The sequence below is a fragment of the Cricetulus griseus genome, chromosome 2 (assembly GCF_003668045.3).
Source record: "Cricetulus griseus strain 17A/GY chromosome 2, alternate assembly CriGri-PICRH-1.0, whole genome shotgun sequence".
NCBI lineage: Eukaryota > Metazoa > Chordata > Mammalia > Rodentia > Cricetidae > Cricetulus > Cricetulus griseus.
In genome coordinates this window covers 85,369,422-85,396,985 of record NC_048595.1, presented here as the reverse complement: position 1 = coordinate 85,396,985, position 27,564 = coordinate 85,369,422, and the positions used below count along the sequence as shown (strand labels likewise).

Genomic DNA, 27,564 nt, shown 5'->3' with positions numbered 1-27,564 from the left:
CCTGAAACTGAGAAGCTTCTGTAAGAAGCTTACTGACACAGTCAGTAAGACAAAACAACAGCCCACAGAATGGGAAAAGATCTTCACCTACCCCACATCTGACAGACGGCTGATTTCCAAAATATACAATGAACTCAAGAAGGTAGCCTCCAAAACACCAATCAATGAAATTAAAAAGTAGGGCACAGAACTAAATAGAGAATTCTCAACAGAGGAATCTGAAATGGCTGATAGACACATAAGAAAGTGTTCAAAATCCTTGACCATCAGAGAAATGCAACTCAAAACAACTCTGAGATACCATCTTACACTGGCCAGAATGGCTAAAATCAAAAACACCAATGACAATCTTTGCTGCAGAGGATGTGAAGAAAAAGGAACACTCCTCTATTGCTGGTTGGAGTGCAAACTTGTAAGACCACTATGGAAATGAGTATGGCAGTTGCTCAGAAAAATGGGAATCAATCTACCTCAAGATCCATCAATTCCTCTCTTGGGCATATAACCAAATAATGCACATTCATACAACAAGGACATATGTTCAACCATGGTCATAGCAGCGTTGTTTGTAATAGCCAGAAACTGGAAGCAATGTAGATGCCCCCAACTGAAAAATGGATAGAGAAATTGTGGTACATTTACACAATGGAATACTACAAAGCAGAAAAAAAAGCAATGGAATCTTGAAATTTGCAGGCAGATGGATGGAACTAGAAGAAACCATCCTGAGTGAGGTAACCCAGTCACAAAAAGACAAACATGGCATGTACTCACTCATATATGAATTTTAGACATAGAACAAAGGATTACCACCCTACAATCCTCTTCACCAAAGGAACTAGGAAACAAGAAGGACTCTAAGAGAAAAATGCATGGTCCCTGGAGAATGGGAAGGGCCAGGATCTCCTAAGCTAATTTGGAACATGAGGGTAGGGGAGAGGGAGCTGGCAGAATGTGAGGAGGAGGAGAGGAGGGGAGAGGAGGAAATGGAGGACCAGAAAGGTTGAGTTGGGGGAAGAACAGAGGAGAGCAGATGAGACATATCCTTACAGAGGAGCCATTATAGGTCCGAGGAGGGATCTGGCACTAGGGAGATTTCCAGAGATCTACAAGGATCACACCAACTGACAATCTAGGCAATGGTGGAGAGGCTACCTTAAATGCCCTTCCCCTATAATGAGACTGATGACTACTTTATATGCCATCCTAGAGCCCTCATCCAGTGGCTGATGGAAGCAGAGCAGACACACACAGCTATACACTGAACGGAACTCTGGAACCCACTTGCAGAGAGGGAGAAATGAAGATCAAGGGGGTCCAGACCAGGCTGGTGAATCCCACAGAAACAGCTGACCTGAACAAGGGGGAGCACATGGCCCCCAGTCTGCTGTCTGGGAGGCCATCAAGGGACTGATCCAGACCCCTGAATGTGGCTGTCAATGAGGAGTCCTCAGCACCCTATGGGGCCTCTGGTAGTGGATCAGTATTTTTCCCTGGTGTAAGAAGGGACTTTGAAAGACCATCCCATGTGAAGGGATGCTCTGTTGACCTGGACACATGGGGGAGGGCCTAGGCCAGGCCCAGGGTGATGTTGTGGAATTTGGGAGCCCCCATGGAGTGCCCTACCCTCTATGGGGAGCAGAGGGAGGAGGGGGGAGAGGGAGAAGAGATTAATATGTGAAATTATAATTTTGGTTTTGGGGGGGTTGCCCTTAGTATATTATTTTTTATTTTTTTTATCTTTTTGAATTTTTTTATTTGAATTACAAACAAGATTGAATTACATGGCAATCCCAGTTCCCTTCTCCCTCCCTTCCTCCCCTACCACCCCGCTCCCTAACTAAAACCCTAACCTATCACATATCCTTTCTTTAAAAGTCAGACTTCAGGTTTAAAATTAAAATGAAGGAGACTGCACAGGATGTATCTCTCTCTGTCTCTCTCTCTGTCTCTCTCTCTCTCTCTCTCTTTCTCTCTCTCTCTGCCTGTCTGTCTCTCTCTTACACACACAAACACACACACACACACACCACACACACTGAGGCCTATAGAGAACCATAGAAAACAGGGCTCTCTCTTTATACATGAGAAAACCTATATTCTTAGTTTTGTATTTCTGCATTTTTTAAAGAAATGGTATTGGATATGACTTACTTCATAACCAGGACTAAGTGAGAGTATAAGTAATTACCGCACACAGACTGTGTGACTTACCCATGTAGTCCAAAACTAGGGGACACCCCTTATTATAATTTGGTGACCCTTGGCCTGCCACCGAGTCTCCTCTCTTTTCCTTATAGTTGAGGTATAGAAGTCCTCTAATGAGGCAGATGATGTGTCTTAAGCTCAGAGAGGATTAGGGAATGCTAATTACCCACCCTCTGATTGCAGCAACTTCAAACATTTTACACATAGTGAATAACTCATCTTGATAAGTCTGTCCAGATTTCAAGAAAGACATTTGGAAAGTATTACTTGGGGGAAAAAATGTAAGACACAAGGCAAACTCAAGATTCTATTCTTTCAAATTGGGTGAAATAAAGATGTGGCCTTCTTTCTTTCTCTTTGAAAGCTGTTGTCAGCTTTCAAAGAGAAAGATGTTACACACAGGAGGAACCTTCACAGAGCCATTCCATCTCACAGATGCACTACAACCTGCCCCAAGAATGTTGGTACCAGAAGAACCAGCTATGCTTACACTGTATTAACTACAGGGAAAGATATCACTATCTGACCCCTGCTACTGTATTATATTTATTTTCCCTTTCCTTCCTTTTCCTTGGTAATTAATTACGTGTGTGTGTGTGTGTGTGTGTGTGTGTGTCTTGTGTGTGTGTGTGGTGTGTGACGCGTGTGTGTGTGTGTGTATGCCACTGTGCTCATGAAGTCAGTAGCAGGCATAGGACTTTGAACTGTCCTTGTAGTGAGTGAACCCAGTTCAGAGATGTGGCATTTCAAACACCAACAAGTGGAGAGTGAAAAGGAAGTACCCAACAAGACATGAATACAAAGGTAGGAACTCAGAGAAGCAACAGCTTAGCAGCCAAAAGAAGGGGAAATATGCTAAGATATGCATTCTTTAAGAAAAGACTTGTGTTCTTGTTGCAGAACATAAAACAACAGCAACAAAAACAGAGCATGGATTTAAATAGGTTACATCCCATGCTTGCAACGTAACACAATTCTTTTTGAAATAACACGGTTGAAAAGTTACTTTTCTTCCATAGAATTCAAACACACTGAACATCATAATGGAAACATCTAAGGTGACCTCCCACCCTGCCTAGATCCCCTGTCCCACAGATGTGAGTAGACCTGTAACATCATGATGATGCTTGGTTTAGTTTGTTTTTGTTTTGTTATTTTTCTTGTGGTTTTGGGAGCCTGAACCTATAATCTCCCACATGCTTATAATTTACTTTCCACAAATAGAACATGGCACCATCTACAGGCTGTCACTCTCTTGATTAGGCTCTGTTAAATGGCAAAGATGAAGGTGTTTTGCAGATGTCATTAAATTCACTTTAAGATGATCAATGGGGAGATTAATCCTGGGTCACTGGACCTCATTAGTGAGTATACTGAAAGGCAGGTAAAGGTCAGAAACTGGAAGCATCAGAGATGGACCCTGTTGCTGACCTTTAAAGACAAAACTGACATGGCTGTATACAGACACAAGGAAATTAATTCTGCTAGCAAGCTAAGCAAACTGGAAACAGGCTTCCTGTTGGTCTCCATAAGAGAATGCAGCTTAGCCAGTGTGTGGAGTTAGGCCACCAGACCCTGAGCACTAAATCTGGCTAGATAAGTCTATTTTTTTAATTTGCATATTGACCACAGTTTCCCCTCCTTCATCTCCTCTTATCCCCTCCCCCCACCTCACCCCTGCCCCCATCCACTCCTCAGAAAAGAGCAGGCTGGGAGTCAGCCAAGCAATGGCACATCAAATGGAGGCAGGACCAAGCTTCTCCCCCTGCATCAAGGCTGGGCAAGGCAATCCAGCATGGAAAATGGGTTCCCAGAAGTCAGTTCAAGTGCCAGGGACAGGTCCTGATCCCACTGCTAGGAGCCCCACAAACAGACTAAGCTACACAACTGTCATCATGCAGAGGGTCCCATGCAGGTTCCTTTCCCTAGTTGTCAGTCCAGAGTCAGTGAGCTCAGGCCACCAGCTAGACAAATCTTAACTTCTAACCTGTAGAAAGCAATAATAGATGACTATTTTGAAAACCTACAAATTTGGAGTGATTTGTGAAACAGCATAGAAAACCCATACAACATCTAAAAAGAATGAGGGTCAATTTGCCTAAGAATTGTCTTCTATTAACTAAGAAAGAAAAAAATTACCTGGAACCTCAGGCTCCCTTCTCAGCTTCCCACATCACACTTAGTCAAGCTCTCCCACAAGAGGGATCCAGGCATTTAACAGACATGGCTGCCTCCATTCCTGAGTTGCTACACTAAAGAACCAGGGTCATTCAGAGAATATCATTGCTTGCTCATCTAAAGACACCTGCCTCAATAAGTCAGACAACACTGAACCTGGCCACTCTGTGGCTTCCACAGTTTTTCAGTCAGTCACATTTTTAGACTGTGAGTGACTCAGCATAACAACAATCTAAAGTCACCATTCCAGTAACTCAAGTCAAGGCCTCCAACCACAATTGATCTAAAGATTGGCTCTCTCTATTGGCTCTGATATTTGGTTATGAAAATCACCAACAGGCACACGACCAGGACCAGAAACTTCCTAACAGTTCTGAGTGGAAGAGGCACTGTTCCATTCCCATTTTTAACACAGAAACCAAAACATAGTCTACAGCCAAGCTATTCAGCTGAGCCCTTGCTCCGTAATAGTATGTTCTCTGTGCTCTGTACAAAATTACACCCTGATGATGTCTTTCCATGTGGCTGTGCCCAAAAAGTGGTCAGGAAGCAGCAGCACTCAAGTGGGTGACAGATGAGACCATTTAGAGGAAAGGAGACATGGGGAATGGCTATCCATTTTTCAGAATCATTTGTCCACCTATTGGAGACGGAGCGTAGATATTCTTCTTTTATACTTTCCTGAAATTTGAATTTAACACTTTTAATATGCAGTCCAATTAGGGTCTGCAAAAAGTGTTTGTTTCTAATAGAAAACACTGGCATTTTCTTCCAATTGCCTTAATTCTTAAACACCAATTAAAATCACACTTGAAAGTACCAAACAAAAAAGAATAGCAAATTTTTATAGCTTAGAAAAATTAAAGAATAAACATCTTCTTTTTCTTTTTATTTCTTCCTTTCTTTGGCCCTTACTCTTATATTTTTAACTCCTGAAATAATGAAGCCAGTAACACGGCAAGTTAAAAAGCAATATACACATGCAGACAAAGGCTGAGTTAGGATTTGTGGTCTGGTAAGTGTTAAATTATCTTTAGCAATCCACACTGTCTCTCAGAGCCTTGTGAGCTTTTATTTGTTTGCTTATTTTTTTTTATTTCTTGTGTTGTTTAATGTATATGCATGTGTGCCATATACGTAGCATAAATGTGCATTGTTCATGAAGGCCATAAGAGAGCATCAGTTTTCCTGGAACAGGAGTTACAAATGGTTTGAGCCACCCTGTGAGCGCTGGGAACTGAACCAGGGTCTTCTGCAAGAGCAGCAAGTGCTCTTAACCACTGAGCCATCTCTCCAAGGAGCCTTAGTTTTATCATCTCCAAAATAACTTCTCAAGAATTTTAAGAAATGGTGGCATTTGACATCCACAGTCAGATGCTAGCATGAGGTGGTTTCGGTTTCAGCATTCGATAGCAACATTGATGACATCATGCCTTTGCCAGTAAGATGCCAGCTGAGGTCTACAGGGGGAATTTGAATGAGATCGTATGGAACAGGAAATGAAGATGACCCACCTGAGTCCAGGTTTTAAGACAGTGTGTGTATTCCCCAACAGGAAAGCTTCAGAGCATAGGAAAGAGATTTAAAATAACATTCTTTAAGTTGGGCAGTTATGTTTCATTTTATAAAAACAGCTACTACCTGATTACAACCTCTATGCTTACTAAACTGATTTAATCTTTTAAATGAAACTGGGAAGAACTGGGGGTGAGCAAAAGGGCACTGAAAAATTATTGAGCAGTAAGAACACTAAACTGACAAGGGATTGGAGCATCATCTAGATATTAAATCTGCCTGAGAAGACAGGTCAGTAGAGGCTCTTCCAAGTGAAGCTGTGCATCTGTTCCTAGAGTCTCAGGAACCTCTGACAATGCCATGGTCCAGCCCAGGGAGACACAGCCCAGGGAGCTGCAGAAGCATGACTGGTGCCTCCTCCAGGCCATCTACCATAGCAGGGGAAAGATGGGGCTTCAGGTTTCAGTGGAGAAATTCGGGCACTGGCTGAAAGCATTGAGTTACATGTTTTGCGCTGACAACCTCGGCATCTCACACAGTGATCTCCTTTAGCCTCTCGAGGCTCTGCCCTACTGCTCATTTTACAGACAAAGAAACTGAATATCGTGCCCAAGTTGCCTCCCTTGGTATTCAGTACTGTGAGGATCAGGGTCCAGGAAGTAACAGTTAACTACCATGCTATACTGCTCTCAGCTCTTAGGCTTCCAGGTTTTGGAAGAAGTAAATTTAGACTTTATATGGCACGAAGTATTTCCAAGTGATACACATGTTTAAAAACATGACCGGATGTACTCCTGTTTGTATTGATTCATAGTTTCTAAATCATTGCTGTGTCCACCCTTCTTTCAGGAGGGTGTTTGCTAATGTTTATTCTCATGAGTGATAGTAGTTAATGAAATATGAACGTTAAAAAAATAGCCATTTGATTTGAACATAAGAGTGACAAGACAGCTTGTATCTGTATGGCCAACATGGAAATCAACATGATACACACAATCATTTAAAAATAGGTAGCAGAACTCATAATTTCATAGTAAGCCAATACTTACATTCCATATTTATCGCAATTCTATTTAAACTAGCAAAGAGAAAAGAGGGCAAATTTAAACACCCAGTAAATATACAGTAGCCTATCATACTTATGTATTAAAAGGTAGGGAAAGAAACATATTTTCACAAATTACTTAATGACACATGAAATGTTTCTTACTTTAAAAAGTCATTCTATAAAGTACGTGTGCTACACAACTTCAATTGTATTAATTAGCATGCAGAAATCTAAACATATATATGTTTCAATGCTTGGGTTTTCTACAAGAAATAAAATTCTAAATTATTTGAATAAGTTTATTGGTTTTCTTTTATTTCCAAATCATTATGTACTATGATTTTTAAAATAATTGTTATTGAAACAGATTCAGTAGTTAAAGGGGTAAATGTGATCAATAGATTACCTTAGTCCCCAATCTCTGCCTGTGCTCTCACAGCCAGTTTCCTGAGCTCACCACTAAGAGAGAGCTGTCCTAGATTCCCTCCCAGCTTCACCTATACCTCTTCAGCAATACGTGCCTTCCATGCTAATATCTGTTTATTCGTAGCACCCTTCCCACATCTCTACAGGCTGTAACATGGCAGGGTTCCATCTGCCTCATAAATAATCTGAGCACTTTCTACCACTCCCTTGTATTATCTATTCAGATTTTTAGAGGAGCAAGAGACACTTCAGCATCTACTTTCATGTAGATGAAGTGACATCCTGTCACTTGAACTGAATGGTGTGTACACAGTTGCAGTGTTCTTGATGGTAGCGAGGAAACAGAACCAGATCAAGGAGATGGAATTCCTAAACCTACTAGTCATTCTTTCCTAGATCTAGGATTGTGGTGGTAGAATGAGAAGATCACCCCCCACCCATAAGCTCAGGTATTTGAACACTTGGTCTCCAGTTGGTAGCCCTGTTTGGGAAGGTGCTTCAGTCTTGCTGGAGGAAGTTTGTCTTTGGGAGTTTAAGAGTTCACAGCCTTGAACCACTTCCAGTTCACTCTCTGCTTTGTGCTGAGGTTGAAGACATGATCTATCAGCTCTTGTTCCTCCTCACACCTGCCACTTGCTGCCATGCCTCCCTGCTATGATAGACTCTCACCCCTCTTTCACAATAACAAATAAACAAGACAAAATAAACTCTTTCTTATATAAGCTATCTTGGTTATGGTATTTATCACAGCAACAGAAAAATAACACATATATATATATGTACATATGTGTGTGTGTGTATACACATGTGCATGTATATCTTCACCTATCTGAAGCCTGGCCCTTTGTATTATATTCATGCATATTATAATGCACACATGCATATGGATCACACATACACACATATTCCAGGAAAATACACACGCACGTGCGCGCGCACACACACACACACACACACACACACACACACACACACACACTCACACACACTCCTATATATAATTGCAACTATACAGACAAACCAAGCCTGGCTTTCAAAAAGGATACAAATACCATAATCCTTGCAGTTCCCACCACCAAACTATTAAGATTCTACACTAGTTGGTACAATGAGTGGTAAAAGATAATGCTGTAAAGGATAAAAGAAAAACTAAAATAAAACTAATCGGTTGCATCCACATGCAAAGCCCCTGGTTCCCATAGAGTAGGAAAATTTCAGTCATCATCACAGAAGCCTGGGGTGGGGGGGGGGGAGCTAAATTGCTCCAAAGGGGATCATTCTGAGAAAACAATTTCAACCACCAGCAGCAGGAGAGATGGCACCTTCATGTCTGTGAGCAAGGGGGAAGGCAGGAGAAGGTCATGTTCAGTGGTGTGCCAGACATTGTGCTAAGCATTTGAACATATCTCATAGCATTTTCCCATTTGCACGAAAGTGCTATGGTGGGTTGAACGAGAAATGTTCCCAGAGGCTCATGTATTTGAACACTTGGTCCCAGTCAAGTTCATAGTGCTGTTTGGGAAGGCTACAGAACCATTAGGAGGTACAGCCTTGCCAAAGGAAGGATGTCCCTGGGGATGGGCTTGTCCCCACTTTCCGTCCCTTCTCCCTCCCCACTCCACCCCCCTATATCCTCCTCATCCCCCCACCCCTGCTGCTCCATGAATGCAATGGGATCCTCCAGCTTCTTGCTGCCAGGCCTTCCCTGTGTAGTGCCATCTCTTCTCTGCTGATAAGGACTTTATCCCTCTGCAACTATAAGCCAAAACAAACTTTCCCTTCCTAGGTTGCTTTTTGTGAGGCTATTTTGTCCCACTACAGAAAACAAACAAACAAACAAACAAACAACAAAAATACCACGTTCTCTGTATTAGAAAAGCAACAGAAACTCCAGGAAGATTAGATCCATTACTTGTCATGGGGTTAATGTGTCAGTATAATTGGCACTTTAAACCCAAGTACATGTGGGCCCAAATCTCAAACTACACCATGTTGACCCAAGAAAAGGAAAAGGGATGATCTACTGTTTACTTAGCCTGGGAAAGCGTAAAGTCACTGTTCCCTTCAACAAAAGTCCCCATGCAGACCCACGCAAGTGTTATTGGATTGATACAAAAACAGGCATTGTATTCCATCTCTTCTCCTGAGGGGAATAAAAAGCCTTAGAACAGCATCAGGTCTCACGCCTTTGTGAATTATGCTTGGAGAGTCTATGATTTCTGAAGGTATCACTGTGACCATGCACATTTTTCAGCCATCAAGCTGCATGTGACACATTTTCCTAGGGAGTTGTATTGTAGTGCAGGTTATCATGGAGTGGATAGGAAGTGGTCACAAAGGTTAAGTGGAGTCGTCATTTCAAATACTTTGAGAACAACCATTTTCATTGATGGGAAGTTCTTCAGGACTCAAGAATTTTATCTTTGTAGTTTTGAGCTTCGTCTAGAACCACTTCATTCCTTTCCCTTTCTCTCTCTCCTCATCCTCTCTCACCTAATGCAGGTATGCAAACAGATTTACCTGGGACTGTCACAAGTTCTCAATATTTAAATGGAACCAAAAAGTTTTTTCGACAAGTTTGGTGGAAAAGGTGAAAAGTAGAATTTAAAGTTGAACAAAAACTAGTTAAATACCAGGTCATTTAAACCAAAGCTGGAGACTAGTGGCACTTTCAGGCTTGTGTGACTATCGTATTCAGGTCTGGATGCCAACACAAAGATTCCACTGCAGTAGGCCTGGGCAGAGAACCAATAATATTTAACGAGCAACCCAGGTGACTCACACAGGTGGTCCTGGGACCACACTTGACAAAACATTGATGTAGTGCAGGCTCTCATGGAGTGTATTGGAAGCTGTCACAAAGGTTAAGTGGATGACCCAACATCACCCCAGTCAGCAAGCAGCTAACCTGGAGCTAGACTAGTTAGAGCCTTGCACACTATGACATGTTTCTCTTGTAGCATGCCAAACATTTTTAAAATTTTGGGTCACTACCCTATAAATTGCAGCTGTAAAAGCATCCACGCTTGACACATGGACAGTGCTTCCTATAAAAAGATCTTTCTTGACCATCACATATGATATTTAAGAAAGTGTGCCCTGTGTTTGGCAGATAAAGGGACAGAATTTCAAAGAGATTAATAGTCCTGCTCAAAATTGGACTTGATAGTTTTGAGAGGTTTGTTTTGTTTTGTTTTTTTAAATGATGACACAAAGTTGGGTAGGTAAGGAAGAGGGTGAACCTGGGAGGAATGGGAAGTGGTGAGTGATTGCAATAAAAGTACTTTGCAGGAAATTCTCAAAGAACTAAAATAAAAAGGGGAGGGATTCTTGCTTAAAACCTTACCCATGTGTGGCAAAGTAGGACTCTATGAATTCTGATAATTAGTGAGTATTTAACACTGACCATCATCATCAACATGTGTTTATAGAAACTCTGTTAAGACTAAAAAATACTGACCTAGCAAAGGTTAAAATTGGTCAGGGGAAAAAGAAATCAGCCAAATGCTATACAACTTAATATGATATATACAGAAAAACTAAGTAAAAATAAAAATTCATAGTAGCAATTTGTCAAAATTTATATATAAAATGAATAAAATTTTTAAAATTAAGTCTTTTAGTAACTTATTTGAAAAGATTTAACACTGAAAATTTTTCAGATAAATCAAAAAGTGAAGTAAACTGAAAATATTCTAAGTATATTTATGAGTTAAACTACTGAAAAGATGGAAGTCAACTAACAATACACAGTTCAGAAAATAGCTTCCTCAACAAAATTCAATTACACATGGGTTAGCATTCAAATATCCACAGTTACAAGATAGAAAAAAACCTATAATCAGAATCTAATTAAAACAATAAATCAAATTATTGCACAACACAATTAGCCACATAGAAACAGAATTACATGCACAACCACAATAATGAGTCAGGGACTGCCAAGGGATAGCACAGTCACTCTATGACCTCGCCAAGCAGTTATACACATGGAAATACATTTTCTGCTCCCATTTCCAACTTTAGTATGTATGGTTTCATGTACAGATGCATTGCTTCAGAGGTGGAAAAATCCAGGTTAAACTAAACAAAACACTAGAAAATTCTAGCACGGAACTTCATGGGTCTTACTACTCTAACACATTCGCACAGTAATCTATATCACTGTGACACTACTGCCACATTGTCTACTGCATCTGCTCCCATTTTAAGTGACCATCCTCAGTCATTAGTGGTTTTAAATACTGTGGGGTATATAAATCGAGACTTAGAAAGTGTTTGCAATGAAAACCTCTCCCCTTTTGCTAAATGAGATAAAGATATGGCTTTATCTCCACAACTTTTGTTTGACTGTTTAATCACTACATATCACACACACACACACACACACACACACACACACACACACACACACACACACACACACACACACACACAGAGAGAGAGAGAGAGAGAGAGAGAGAGAGAGAGAGAGAGAGAGAGAGAGAGAGGTGTACATACACCACACACACTCTTTGCAGGATATCTATGGCTTCTCCAATTTTTGTTCAGAAACCCACTGACTGCAGAGTGGTTCATGGCATAGCCTTTCCTTTGGAATCAGGCCAGCATATGATTCCTTTGGAATCAGGCCAGCACAGCACAGGGTCAGCAAGGTCACCTGGACAACTCACTTCACTACAGAATGGTGACTCCTTGGCTACAGCACAACATTTTGTTCCCAGGTCTCTTTCGTGGGTCCTTTAAGGTTAGGCTCCTTTACACCTAATTTCACTTTTCTAAGGAGAAAAAAAATAACTCCAGTAAATGAATTCACACTTGCCACACAGAGAAGCTCTCTGAAGCACAGAAATGCCCATTTAGAATGAACTCATGGAAACCCTACTTAAAATGCAGTGCTCTGTGTGTCAACACAAGTCTACTTAGGCAGGATAAATAGGTGAAGCCATGAGTTTCCAGTCTCCTGATGCCAAATTAAATCCCACTTCTTCAAAAGAGACCCTGTTATTGCTGTGTCACCCTGTGAGAACTTCGTATTTACTTTGGACAATTATGATATGTCCTCTATTGATGAAGGAGACCTGCCAGGGTTTAAGCAAAGCTGTGACCACACTCAGTCTAGACTCTATCTTCGAGCAAATACAGAAATGAAAAGCTTCACAGAGGCTCCGACTGTAGCTTAGACCACAAAGAAAAAAATACCAAAGCTATAATAAACACAAGAAAACAAAATCTTTTACTAGCCTGACATGTCAGACCACATGTGGGATCCTGACATAAGAAAGGCTAAAACAGGGCTGTCATGAGTTCAAGGCCAACCTAGACTACATGGTAAATTCCAAGACACCTTTGAATGGTATAAAATCCTATCTCAAAAAAGTAAAAAAAAAAAAAAAAAAAAAATAGGTTTTTGCTATATGGCAAGCAAATGTAATTAAAATGCTTCTTTTCAAATAGGACATAAAAGAAGAAAACAATTCCATTTTCACACAAAGGTATGCACCATCATTTGTTCACAAACAGGTGCATGTGTAATTTCTGAGAAACAACCATACAATTCTTTAATCAGAAAGGATCTCTTATGTATTTCTAGACAATTCTGCTGTGGAATAATCCTCTTGTACACTGTAAATATTTGTCACTGGAATTGGTTTAATAAAATGCTGATAGCCAGGCAGAAATTATAGGGAGGGCAACCAAACTAAGGATGATGGGAAGGAGAAGGGCAAAGTCGAGACTCCAGAAGTCACAGTCACAAGCCACAAGCCTCGTGGTAAAATGTAACTAATAGGAATGGGTTAATTTAAATGTAAGAGCTAGTTAATAACAATCCTGAGCTATTGGTCAAGCATTTGTAAGTAATATAAGCCTCTGTGTGGTAACTGGGGAAGTGGCTGCTAGGTATTTGGGACCTAGTGGCTCTGGGACACAGAACCTCTGATTACACAACTCTAAATAAAAATGAGAAGTAGTAAGTGTATTAGTTACTTTTCTGTTGCTGTGAAAAATCACCACAATGAAAAGCAATTTATGGAGGGAAGGGTTTATTTTGTCTTATGGTTCCAGAGGGAGAGTCCATAACGACAGTTGGAGAAAGGAATCCTCACGTCCTCTACATAGACTCAAAGCAGAGTTCAAACATGATGTAGAATGAGGCTATGAAAGCTTCTCCAGCAAGATTGCACCATTTCGCCAAACAGCACACCAACTAGGGGCCACATGTTCAATACTTGAATTGAGCGTATAGGGTACATTTCTCACTGAAACCACCACAATAAGTCAAGCCCTTTCTGAGCTTAAATTTATTGTCAGAATAATATGGAAACACAAAGAAGAAAATGTGTTCAACAGAATAGGTTGCCATCTAAAATGTGTTATTTCCTGTGCAGGTCAAGATTGCTATATAAAATACCCAATTAAATTCCATTCAATTTGATGTACAATTGAATTTGTACAGATGAATAACAAATGTTGCCTTTTACAACAGCCATGTGCCAACAGCAGACTCCTCAGAATGTATCCCATCATTAAATCACATCTTTGTATATCATATGCAATAATTTTTTTACTAAATTTGATAATCCATGTATATGAGCATGTGTGCATGTGTGCATGAATGTGTATATTTAGTCTGATCTGTATCAGAAAATCAGAAACGATGTTTAGTGTTCCTAAGATCTGGAATAAACCTCTGAGAATACAACTGCTCATCTCTAGATATAGCAGCTGTCCTGAAATTCTCTTGCTGTAATACTAATAAGGGAAATCAATTACTGAAATCCACAGGCCCACACAGCCATAACAACTTGTAAGGTGCCACAGTAAACTATATCCCCATCATGCTTCAGATTTAGATGCCAAGTTTTCATAGTAATGACCTGGAGAAAGATCACTATAAAGCCCTTCCTATTTTCCATAGAATATTAACTTGCTCATGTAGAAAGTCATCCCAGGGCTGGAGAAAGGGATCAGCAGTTAAGAGCACTAGCTGCTCTTGCAGAAGACCCAGATTTAGATTCTTGACACAGATGGCAGCTCAAAACCATCCCTAACTCCAGTTCCAGTGGATCCAATGCCCTCTTCTGATTTCCATGAGCATGAGGCTTGAGCATGGTACACACACACACACACACACACACACACACACACACACACACACACACACAGAGGCAAACTCTCATACACATGACATTAAAAATTTAAAAATCTTGAAGAAAGAAAGCTGTTTCATTTCTTCTAGACTAGTAACCATTCAAAATCTACCTATTTCATAATTATTTGATGATACTAACCTACTTAGAATCTAATATATATTACATACAGAGATAATACATTATACTGGTGCAAAATATGATTTCAAGATGCTTAGTATCTATGATAGATACAGAGAAAGAATACTTTACACAAGTGTAACATATAGGTAACATGAGAGTAAAAAAATATTGTTTGACCATTATGGAAGATTCAACTTACATCTCCAAGAATTTATATGGAGGTTTGTAGCCCTAATAAAGATTATTGTCATATGAAAATGGCAAAAATCAGTACATTTTCAAGGAAATTACTGCATTTTTTTCAAAACTCAGTATGTAAAGAATACCTAACAGAAATAATTCCTTCACCTACATGTGCTTGGTCAGCCTGTAATAATTCCAACTCCATTTACACCTTGAAGCCTTTCCAGACACACCCAGGTGCAGTGTGACATTCCTATAATCCTGGAACATGTTATCACATTATACTGTTTTATTTGCTATATTATTATTGAAATTACTGAATTGGGAGTGTATGTGGACAGGTCCTATTTTCACTAGTTTTTGCATTCCTGCTTCTCAACAGAGGACCTAGAAGACCTTCAGTTCACTTGTAAAAATAAGATATTATTAACTGGACCTTAGCCTAACAAACATCCATGGCAGTCATGCTATGGAATTGTTTTTGCAAGAACCACCTTTTAACAAATGTCACGAGTAGACAATGGAATCACACTGAGTCTCAGGCTACACAGATACATATTGTAATGAAACAATCTAAGCAAATCCCCAGGGGTAGGTTTGATTTTATCATCCATCAAGGCAAGGCTTCAAGGCATGACTTCATTTATCTGCTACCATCATGAAATGTCCAAAGCCATTCTCAATGGAGATTACAAGGTAGCACTGGGGAGTAGAAGGGCTTAATCCTTTTCTTCCTAGTGAATAGTGACAGAAGCCACATTATCACACTATGACATTGGGAGCAGCTGAGGGCAGCACAAGGTCTCATGATCCCATCTGTAGTGCTCTAAATGAGACATATACCCCAGTGTCTTGGGCATTTGAACACTTGATGCCCAGTTGGAGGGACTGTTTGGGAAGGATTAGGTGCTTTAGGAGGTCTAGGTTTAGCCTTCTGGAAGAAGCACATCACTGAGGGTGGGTTTTGATAAAACAAACAAATAAATAAAAAAAAAGCCCTGACTATTGGGGGCGGCCCCTGGCAGTGGGACCAGAACTTAGCCTGGATACATCAGCTGGCTTTTTGGAGTCCATTCCCTATGATAGGATACCTTGCCCAGCCTTGATTCAGTGGGGAGGGGCTTGGTCCTGCTTCAACTTGGTATGCCAGACTTTGTTGACTCCCCAAGGGAGGCCTTACCCCCTCTGAGAAGTGGAAGGGGGGGTAGGATGTGTGGGGGGCAGAAGAAGGAGAGGGAGGAGGAACTGGGATTGGTATGGAAAATGGAAAAAAAATAAATTAAAAACAAAGCCCTGCATTCTTCCAGTTACTCTCTCTGTTTCATGTTTGGGATTGAGATGCAAGCTCTCAGCTTTGTGCTCCTGCTCCACCATGACCACCACTTGCTGCTGTGGTGGTCATCACATCATATGAGGACTCCTTGTCATCTGTAACCATAAGCTGAAATAAACCTTTTCCTTGAGTTGTCTTTGGCCATGGTGCCTTATCCATCACCAGAGAAGTAAGTAATATACTGTCTATTTGACAGTTTTTCCATGTACTCCAGGCATGATATTTTATCACACATCAAAAGGAAAGAGAAAGGAGTTAGCTCTGCATGACTTTGGGCTGCTAGCTGCACCTTAATTATTGCAGACCCACCTACAAAAGACAATGGCATTCAAATGGATACTAACAAAGTGGTCTTTTTCACTCCCAATCATTTCTTAATAGCCAACCCTATTTAAATTCACCTGCAGGGAGTGAAGCAGATCAAAACTGCTATTCCCTTTGCATGGAAAAGGCAAAGACATTCACAATGAAATGCACAACCTACTCTCAGAGCCAGCTGCTGAAACACAATGGTTCTTTTATACTGTGTCAGAGAAATGAAATACTACCATTGTATGCAATAATGGGTTTGGTGCATGGGTAGTTCTGGACATGAGTGTGTCTGAAAAAAGATGGAGGGCCAGTTGCTTGTGTGGCTAAGACTTACTAGTCTGGGACACAATTCTTTGCTATAGTAAGTGTTCTCTGGGAGAGGCCGAACAACGTGATTTACATAAAGAAATCAGTTCATCTAACCCTAATTCTGAAACAGAGGTTAAGGGAAGTTAAAGTCATTTTTTTCTTATGTTCCGGGAGCTTGTGGTGAAAAGCCAAGATTCAAACTGTCCCATCTCACTTCAAATCTAAGTTTACAACCCCTGGCAATAGTGATTCCCACCTTGGTCAAAATCACCCAAGTAAAGGAATATGAGCATCTTTTATTCCATATAAGGACAAGAACAAATGACCTAGCATCCAGTGTCTCAGCTTCAGAGGCCTGAGTCACTCCTACAGACCTAAAATAAGAAAGAACTTATGTAGGAGTGTCTGTCCACACCTCAAAAGGAGCTCTGTTAGGTGATGTGGTCTGGGGGTTTTGTTTCTGTTTGAATGTTTCTTTGGAATAAAAATATTTGAATGGAGATGGGCAACAAGGAGTGTACAGAGATGCCATAGGAAAGGTGTTTTCTCTGGGGCTTGGGGCTCTGGCCTGGGCAGCTCTACGTGTGCAGAGTGTCTCTCCTGGCCACCACTCACAGGGTCAAGCCAACCCAGGGACTCGGAAAACAATCAAAGCTCTCATGAATGTTCCCTCAGGTTCTTCTTCAAAGGGGCCTTCACAGGGATGCCACTGGGACCCGAGGACACTTGAGGTAGCTGTAATTCCCTTCCACAGTGCAGCATGGGTATGTAGCTCGGTCACCTGTGGCCAGAGAAGAAGAGACTCTATGTCTGTTCCCTTCTCTGACTGGCAAGACCAACTGGGAGGCTCTCCTTCACTGCCACCCAGGTCTCTGTAAGAAAATAAAATGTCAAAACTGACTTCTCAGAGATGATTCTCAGTAAAGGGGCCACAGCCTCTACTGGTCAACAGAGCATCTTCATATGAATTACTGAGGAAGGAGGCACTTAGTATAAAGTGTGCTTTTGTTCTGATCCCCTTTCTATGTTTTCCACTAGAAAGATTGGTCATCTTATCCTTATAATCTTATTCATAAAATAAACAGAACCTTTGAAAATCAAACTGGCCAACTTACCCTATGGGCAAAGATAGAAAGACATTAATTAACACAGAAAGGATGTAATGTGCCCATCATCATCCAGATAATCAATGCAAGAGTGAGGACCCGAGGCAACCAAACTGGTGAATAAAAGTGAGAACACACACACACCTGAATAAAACCATTAATTCCACACTGTTACTAACAAAGTCAACACAATTGTAATAGATGTCAGAGCTACAAAATATGCAAGCAATTCAGTTTGGGATGTCATGTGTCAAAGCCTCAGGCCAGAGACTACCAGCTGGTTATAATGAGACCAAATTCAAAGAGGCCCTTCCCATGGGAGCTTGCTACCTGCATAGCCACAATGTTTAGAGTCAGTTCCAGCTAGCCACTCAAATATATGCCGGTGCTCAGAAAGAAGGAAATGACAGAAAGTGTGGATAGGACTGGGGTGCATAAAACAATAGCACATCTATCAGAACACTGGGCCCTGGTTTGGGTTATGAGCCAACTGAGAAGGAAATGATTCAATGTGAGGGCTTCAGACCCTTCATTTGAAAGATGATGGAGGTACATGGAATGGTTTTCAATACCATCTAAGCTCTGAAACTCCAAATAAGGAAGACACTTATCTTTAAAAAAATAATTCTTCCTATCATTTTCATGCAGTGAAACAAATTGGCATCGACCTTCACACTTGAAAAGTGAAGAACAGGAACCCAGAAAGTATGCACATGAAAAAAGAATCATATACTCCTCATCTCCAGAGGATGCATGGGTTCGTGTCCATGGTACCAGATTCCAAAAAACCCCTATATATGCCTAGATATGTGGGTTCCTGCCTGTGATACCAGCATCCCTGCCAGTCAGTGTCTGGTTTTGCTACTACAAGTATCTTTGTTTGATGCTCATTTTTACTTGTACTCTAGCATTTCCTATCACTCACCCTAAAGCCCAAACTCCATAATATGTTTTGAAGGTTTCCTCCATCTAGTCAACATTCTATTTAGCATATCCACAGCATGCAAATCATACCTGACAGCTTTTAATTTCCCAAGATCGATAACCATTGCTCACACTGCTCCCTGTCCCCCACCAACCCTACGCCCACCCTTGCCTCCAGACTACAGTATGACAAACTCTTGGATCCCTGGTACCCATGTAAAAGACCCTGTGTGGTATCACACATCTGTGGTCTCAATGCTGAAGAGGCTGAAGAGGCAGAACTCAGGGGAACCTTGGGCTTGCTGGCCAGCAAGTCTAGCTAATCATAAGCTCTGAGCTCGGTGAGAAACCCTGTCTCAAAACATAAGGTGAGAAATCAATTGAGGGAGACACATACTGTCAAACTACATGTGTATAAAGAGAGAAAGAGAGCGAGAGACTTACTATGAATCTACTCAATATTGTCTCTTCTGGGAAACCTGTCCTCCCCTCCACTCAGGGTCCCTGCCCCATCCCTCCCAAAACAAGGAGCCAGCTGCTTCACAGTCCTTTCATAGCTTCTTCTCCAACATAAACTCTGCAAAGGATTGCTCTGATTGGCCTGTTTATCCCTTAGCACTCATCAGATTCATCTGAACTGAACTGAAAAAACTGAAGGTCAGAGCCCTGTGGTGGAGGCGCAGGGAATCCATCCCTACAGATGAATTCTGTTTTTCCACTTACAAAGAGAAAGACCTTCTGCAAATTACTTGCCATACACTAACCAAGGCTCTTCAATATAAAATGGGGGGGGGGTGAAACTTTCCCTAATAGTTGGTCTAAACAACACTTAAGAGTGGTGGTGAGTGTTGACTCTGGCACAAAGTACATGGATAACAATAGGCAATTTGTCCTTACTGGTGACCACTGGTCACTGAAATGGATCAAACTAGATGACAAAAAACCGTATCCTTTTTTGCAAGAGAGATGACACCCTTAGTTTGTTCTACTTCATATGCCTCCCAGGGACTAGATGTCAAAGCCTCCACACCTTCCCCAGGATTCTTTTCCTTTCTGAGTTCTGACTCTCCTCTTTTCTGATTGTCCTCAGTAGAAGTGTTACCACAAATAAGAGAGCAGGAAAGGAGAGAACTGACATCCTAAGACAGCCTGTGGTCAAATAAGGAAGAAGGCCTCCACTGCCTGAGTCACTAGGGGAACTGCCGACTCAAGGAATTCTTGGTAAGATGTCAAGCAGATGGAAGCCTGAGCTGGGGAAGGGTTCTCTAGCTTCATACTGGGACAAGGAACGGGGAGTCACCTACACCTTGAACAAAACATTCCCTCAGGGAGAAGCAGCTGGTTTATGGAGGCTGTAATACCAAATCATGGGAAATGGTGGAATACATGTGAATCCCAAGGGTCATTAGAAGGAAGAGAAAGAACACACCTTGAAGGCTTTCTTTGCTCCTGGAAACAAGGCAAAGGCAGGATTTGGCACTATCAAAGAAAAGTATCAGGATCAATACAAAAAGCCTACTGGCCTGCAAACTCTCCTAGAAGACATGGGATAGTTTTACTCTTGAGATACAGCATGATGTGAAGGTAAAAAAGACACACAGATCATGGAACCCAAGGCATGAGCTGTATGCAATTCCAGCTCCTACACTTACTACCTGTGTGACTTCAGGCAAGCTACCTAGAGTCCCCAGACTTCCTTTTTCACCACTCAGGGAAAAGATAGCAAGTTCATCATGGTACCCATGTTCTGCAGGGTTGTTATTTCCAAATCTAAACCTCCAAGATAGTCTTAGTGCTGGGTAAGCAAGTAATGCTGTTCAGATTTGAAATAAAATTCTTATTAACATCCAGTGCTCACTCAAAAGCAGCTATCTGCACACTCATGAGTTCCAACTGATGCTGCCATTGTAAAACTCCAAGATGTGCCTTCTCTAGAAACTCAATTGTTGACCAACGAATGCTTGTTTGAACATAAACACTGAGCAGGTCTAAATGCCATGACCATTCCCATACAGCAAAACCAAAGGCTATCCACACAAGTGATGAGTCATAGCCAGCCCAGAATAAATCAAAATAAAATTGATTTGTTATTCACAGTGTCCAGAAAACAAATGTCTGAGTCAATATGAAAGCAAAATGTCTCACACACAAATTGTATCCATGGGAAACTGAAATGTGTTTTCTTCAGATCAGGTGAAGCTGTCTGGTGGCACAGAGATGCTCAAAGGCATTGCTGTAATTAAACAAGGAAGAAGCTGCTCTTGTGCTCATTGACCTTTGGATGGAATCAGACATCTCGTGTCTGAGGCGATGGTGTCCCCAGTGAGGATGTTGCCTGAATGTTCAGGATTACAGGACCTTTGCACTCAACTTCTGTAGCAAAGATGAAATTGTTTGTTTGTCTGTGTGTTTGCATGGCTAGGGATCTAATATGAGGTCTTAAATCTGCTAGAAAAAGTCTATATCTCAACACCAAATAAAACCCTCAGTAGCAGGCATGGATTATATCTAATTGAGTTGTTAGCCCCAGGGGCCCCATGGAAATTCCCAAAAGGCCTAGGATATTGCCAAGGCTATTGATTGCTCTCCACAAACTGATAGTAAGTCTCTACTGCTGAGGACAACATCTACACAAGTCACCCATTGGGGAGAAGTTGAGCTGGTACTTCCCTAGAGCCTTCATCCCTACTGATTATTGTTCCTGGTACTGAAGGTACTCAGCAACCTACAAACCCTTCAATCTACAATGATAACCTGCCTGCAAGATATGCTGGTGTAACAGTGGCACAAAAGTTTTAGGAATAACCAACAACTATTTGATTGGATTTAAGCCTTACTCCATGAGATGGAGCCTATGCCCAACAATGCTTAAGTGACCAAGAACCCTCAACTAGATAGGCCATGCACCTAGGGGAAAACCAAATACTGCTGTTCTACTAAAGGAGTGCAGCAATAAAATGACTCCTAATGACATTGTGATATACTCATAGATCAGTGACTTGTTCAACCATCATGAGAGAAGCTTCCTCCTACAGTAGATTGGAACAAATAGAAACCCACAACTGGACAATGTATAGAGGATGAAAGACCTTGGAACATTCAGTCCTAAATGGGCTGTCTCCATTAAATCCCTCCCTTCAGGGAACTTTGTAGAAGAGAAGGGGGAAAGACTGAAGATGGAAGACACCAAGAAAACAAGGCCTTCTAGACACAACATGCCCATATGAACTCACAGAGACTGTAGCAGCATGTACAGGACCTGTACAGTTCAAAGCCAGATGGGGTCCCAGTGCTGAGAGGGGAAGTGGACACAAGCCCCATCCCTCACCCAGAAACTATCTCCAGTTGACAACTAGTCACAGAGGAAAAGTTAAGTTTTCTCCAACAAAATCTCACTGGGTATACAAAACACACTTAAGCGGAGGCCAACACAAAATAAACCCAATAATATTTTTGGAGTGTTGTTGTCTCATAATTCTTTATCTAGGATATATATTATATACATATATATACATATATATATACATATATATTAATGTTATAATATAATTAATATATATAGTAACCTAACAGGTCTTTTGCTTATATACTATAGTTTCCCACTTTGTGTTTTTACATAATTTCTGTGTGTACATCAGCATCTGTATGTGTGTCTTGTGCTTTTACTTTGACTCTTTCCTTTCTTTATTTTTTCCTTTTTTTTTTGTTTTTTAGTTTCCTGTTTATTTTCTAATGACAGAGTGAAAGAAAGGGTGTGGATTTTGGTGGGTGGAGAGGGAGGGAGAATCTAGGAGGAATTAGAGAGGACAAAACATGACCAGAATATACTTACTATATGAAAAAATACATTTTCAATTTTAAAAAAGTAAAGGAAAAAAAGGAAAGAGAGTCTACAACACAGCTATATCCCCAGCCACTAAAAAAGCTATGGTTTGTTTTTCTAACAGGGATTTTATTGGTGGCGTCGTTTTTGTTTATTCAAGACAGGGTTTCTCTGAGTAGCTTTGGAGTCTATCCTGGCACTTGATCTGGAGACCAGGCTGGCCTTGAACTCACAGAGATCTACCTGCCTCTGCCTCCCGAGTGCTGGGATTAAAGGAGTGTGCCACCAACACACAGCTTATATGGGTATATTTTAAAATTAATAGATGTAATCAAACATTAACCTCAATACAGTCTTTAAAGATGTGATTCAACTAGGTAATTATTTAAACAAATTATCACCAAGTGAACATTTTAGCTACTCTACACTCCAAAAGAAATGTCCTCCAAATGTTCTTTAGCAGTTATATCTCCAGGTGCGATGGTAGTGCCTAGAACATATTGGGTTTTCTAGAACTGTTTTCCAAGTATGTATACATATATTCACACTGATCACTACCATGAGTTTTTTTTTTTAATCTAGGAAAACTTAAACTTGAAACTTGAAGGTAAAAGTTATTTGAGTTTAAAACTGGCTTTGGTAATTCATGCCTATAATCTCACCACTCAGGAGACTGAGGCAGGAGCCACAAGATAAGGTCAATTTGGGCTATACATAGTAAGTTCAATGTTAGCCTGTGTCAAAAAATGCTGAGAGTGAGATAAATTGTTTTCTTCAAGGATGAGCTCCATAACTGCTCATAAAATGATATACGTACAAGAAACATTAAAGGAACTGAGCAGGTTATATTAATATATTAAGACATAGATAGATAGATAGATAGATAGATAGATAGATGATAGATAAATAGATAGATAGATAGATAGATGATAGATAGATAGATAGATAGATAGATAGATAGATAGATAGATATGGGGGAAGAACATGCAACAGATTACAGGGAGAAGAGGGAGGGAGAAATGATATAATTATATTTGAATTTTTAAAATCAACAACAAAAGATTATTTTAGTTTATAGAAGGAATAACATTCTAATCTTTACTTTGAATTGTGACTTAATATCTATTAACATGAAGAGATATGGATTACTGCCATAGATTTCTATAAAACCTTGGTCTATTTGCCTACAATTTGATAAGAATTATAGAGAGTTTGCCCAGCTTCTGCTACCAACAGACCTGGGGGCTCTCCACCATGGTCAGGAAAAGTTTCTTTTCCCAGTGGACAGCAGTCAACAGAGAGATGCAGAACTGGTCACAGTGCTGAGAAGGAGATCCTGAGTGCTCAGCCCTAAAAAGAACATCTGGCTCCTCCATCAAGGCTGAGAAAACATCACAGAAGAGGAGGCAGACAGAACGTAAGAGCCAGAGGATGGAGATGGGTGCTGAAAAATGCCGCCTCAGTACATGACAGGGGTATCTAAATCATGACCCCAAAGCAGCAGTGGTTACCTGCACAAGGCCTTCACAAGATCAAGACAGCCAAAGGATTAACAAGATCATCTCAGCATAGATGGGTGGATGATCATCAGGACCCACTCACTCCATACTGAGGAGCTATTGTTCATGGAGCCTTGTCAGAGGACAAAGAATCGTTGTATATGGAGGCAGTGAATACTGGTAGTTTTCCCACATCCATGCACACTGAAATTAGTAGGTTGTCAAAAAAATTTAAAATAAATGAACAACAAAATCAAAGACATGAAGTTGGGAGGGGCATGTTGGGGAGACATAGGAAGAACTGGAGGAGGAAGTAGGGATACATATAATCTTATTTCATTGTATGCATAGATCAAATTCTCAAAAATAAAATAAAATAAATAATTATAGCATGTAGACTTAGAGTAATAAATAACTATGTAGGAAAGCATAAAGGATGTTCATATCATATAAAGCACCATATATTTGAACATCTGTGAAACAATGTTCAGGGTAAAAGTCTTATGGTGTGGACTCTAATAAAATCTTTTTTAAAGTTAAATAAAACCAGTTATTGTGAGGCTTTTATTTGCCTTGATTTTGGTGGTGAGAGGACTTGAATGTTATAGTATTCTCAATTCTAGGGAGGGAAAATCTTCTATGATATCTTTCATTTCATTATTTACACTATAGCACTGAGACCAGTACTTAGCCAATTCTATAACTGTAAAAATGACTGGTACTCTGACATTGCCATAGACATTCAAAATGAAATTTCCCTGTTCTTGCATAATGCTGCATATATACCTGGTAAATATTCACACTCTTTTTTTACATTATCATAAATTAGTGTGGCTACATGACAACACTGGGAATCTATAAAGGAGACAACAGTCAAGACAGAACTCACCAAGCACAATGACCACAGTCTTCAGAAGGCTCATCATGGTGTCCCGATTCCTCCTGGGTCCAGAACTATGCCGGGACATTCTCATAGTCCTCTGGCGGACATAGCCAAAGATGTGAGCATAGAGAACCACCATGACCACAAAGGTCACCAGGTTGAAAATGGCCCAGAAGACTAAGTAGGAGTCACTATAGAGGGGTGCCATGTTGGAGCAATGATCAATATCACAGATACAGTTCCAGCCCACACTGGGTATGGCACCCATCACAATGGCCATAGTCCAGATGACTACAATCACCACCACCACACGCCTGTTGCTCATTCGTGTATGGAGCTGCATTCGGAAAACGGTGATGTGCCTCTCAATGGCAATAGCCAACAGATTGGCGACAGAGGCCGTCAGGCTGGTGTCGATGAGGCCCTGCCGGAGGAGCCATGTGCTAACAGTCAGTCTCCGAGTATTGGGTCCTGTGTTGAACATCAGGTAGAAGTAGGCCAATCCAGCAAAGAAGTCTGCTGCAGCCAGATTGGCCATCAAGTAATAAATAGGAAAATGGAAGCGGCGGTTGACGTAGATTGCCACCATGACCAGTAGGTTGGCCAGCATGATAAACACACAGACAGTGATCCCCAGTCCCATCACCAGCTTGCTCACTGTGTTCCATTCTGTGGCAAGGTATTTCCCACTCCGGTTATAAAAGAAGGCGATAGACTCGTTGTAGAAGCACTGGGGTTCGTTCATGGCTGTGAACTGAGAAAGAAGATGAGTGAATGAATAAAAGAAACCACAGATCCAATTTTAAAAATGGACAGACAACACAAGACTCCTATAACATTTGCAAATGAAAAAATAAAATAACAGCAAAGAATTTGAGAATCTGACCCAGAATAATGTCCAACAGCCACACTGGTCACTTAGTACTCAAGATTAAAGACAGTGAGACAAATAAATGGACTCTCTGCTTGGTGGTTCTATGTCATTGAAGTCTACAAGAAAAACCACATTACACACACACACACACGCACACACACACACACACACACACACACACACACACACACACACACACTTTCCTTAAAATACCCAATACAGCCAAAAAATCTTGCAGAGCTTTGCAACTGAAGTGTTTATCCTATTGAAATCTACTCTGCTTTGTAATTTAGTAAACAGAGGTAGTTTCTGGATATGGTATTGTTGGCCAATTAGTCTTCATTTCTCACCTCACACAGTATTTTTGACCTGTGACAGACATTTTGTAACACAAGCTCCCAGAAGGATCATCAGGCCCAACATTTTCAAAGGTCATACTATGCATCAAAGATTCTCTAGTCAAAGCCAGCATGTACTGTTCAACATTCCTGTGGTTAGCACAACCCACCCCCAGGACTCTTCAATCCCAGAATAGCATCCAACTACCAATCTGCAACTCTTGAGAACTTTCTTCCCCCTTGGAAGGCTTAATGTAAGCAGTGGATACCTGACACTGGTCCGTAGAAGAAAAATATAATTAGCTTAGAGGACATGTATGCCTTCCAACATAGAGTAATGCTGCTCTGTGGGGCATTTGTTTATGCTTTCTTTTCTTTTAATCAAAAACAGTTGGACTATATTTGCCTACTACTTATACTCAAACGTCAGTCCAGAAGGGTTTGAGGTGGTTTAAACAGAATACAGGTCATCAGCAAATAGCAAAGTTAGGAAACAAAAGAAAATGAAGAATACAATGGGTGGGTATGCATACTAAGTAGAAAAAGGGAAATAAAAATCTCTCTTCCTGAGACCTTCAGTTCATTGGAAACTTCTAGAATTAGAAATCATTCCCTGAAGACATTACACATTCTTCTTCCTCTTCTCTTGTGATTCTTTAATCACTAAGCAAATATGATAGTGTGTGTGTGTGTGTGTGTGTGTGTGTGTGTGTGTGTGTGTGTGGACTGGAGACTGGATCTAGGGCTTTTAACTGGAATCACAGGCCTGCACAAGCAGGTCCACATTCCAGGAGAAGAGTGAGGACCTTATCCTACAGCTCTTAGCCTCTTCTGCACAGTCCACAGTGTTTCCCTCACTACAAATCAGAGAACTTGGCCTTTAGTGTTCCATTCCTCCCCAAATCTTGCCCTTGTTCTAGGCAATTCATTGACTTTTCTGGCCTGTCATTTCCTTGACTTCCTCTCTAGTGACCTATTCCCTTACATTCCCAATTGGCCACACCCATGATCACACCTACAAGGCTTTTCCAACCACCCAGAACTGCCTGCTTTTGGAAATACTTGAGACATTCTAATTACTCATCATAATTTCTCCTTTTTCAGTTCTTTTCCTGTGACGCTAGTACCTCTATCTTTTGAATGTATCCAATTTCCTGATCCTCCTATTCCCCCCCACACACTGGATTACCCTCCCTATTTTCCATTTTCTCTTTCATCCAACTCGGGTTCCATAGTAGTTGATTTAGTCCCTTTACTGTGAACACAGGAACATAATCTCTTCTCAAAGACATCAAGGTGACCAGAATTCAGAATTTTCTGATTATGTTAAC

At 40.8% G+C, this 27,564-nt stretch overlaps 1 protein-coding gene across 12 annotated transcripts in view; it reads right to left on the bottom strand.

Annotated features, from left to right (window-relative positions):
• The window catches only part of Lpar1 (lysophosphatidic acid receptor 1), a 130,882-nt gene that overhangs the window by 32,097 nt on the left and 71,221 nt on the right, over positions 1-27,564 (bottom strand). For all 12 annotated transcript variants that reach the window (XM_027403025.2, XM_027403026.2, XM_027403023.2 and 9 more), the window contains one exon: positions 25,028-25,775. In XM_027403025.2, coding sequence (XP_027258826.1) covers positions 25,028-25,775 — 748 coding nt within the window. The remainder of the gene's footprint in view (positions 1-25,027; positions 25,776-27,564) is intronic.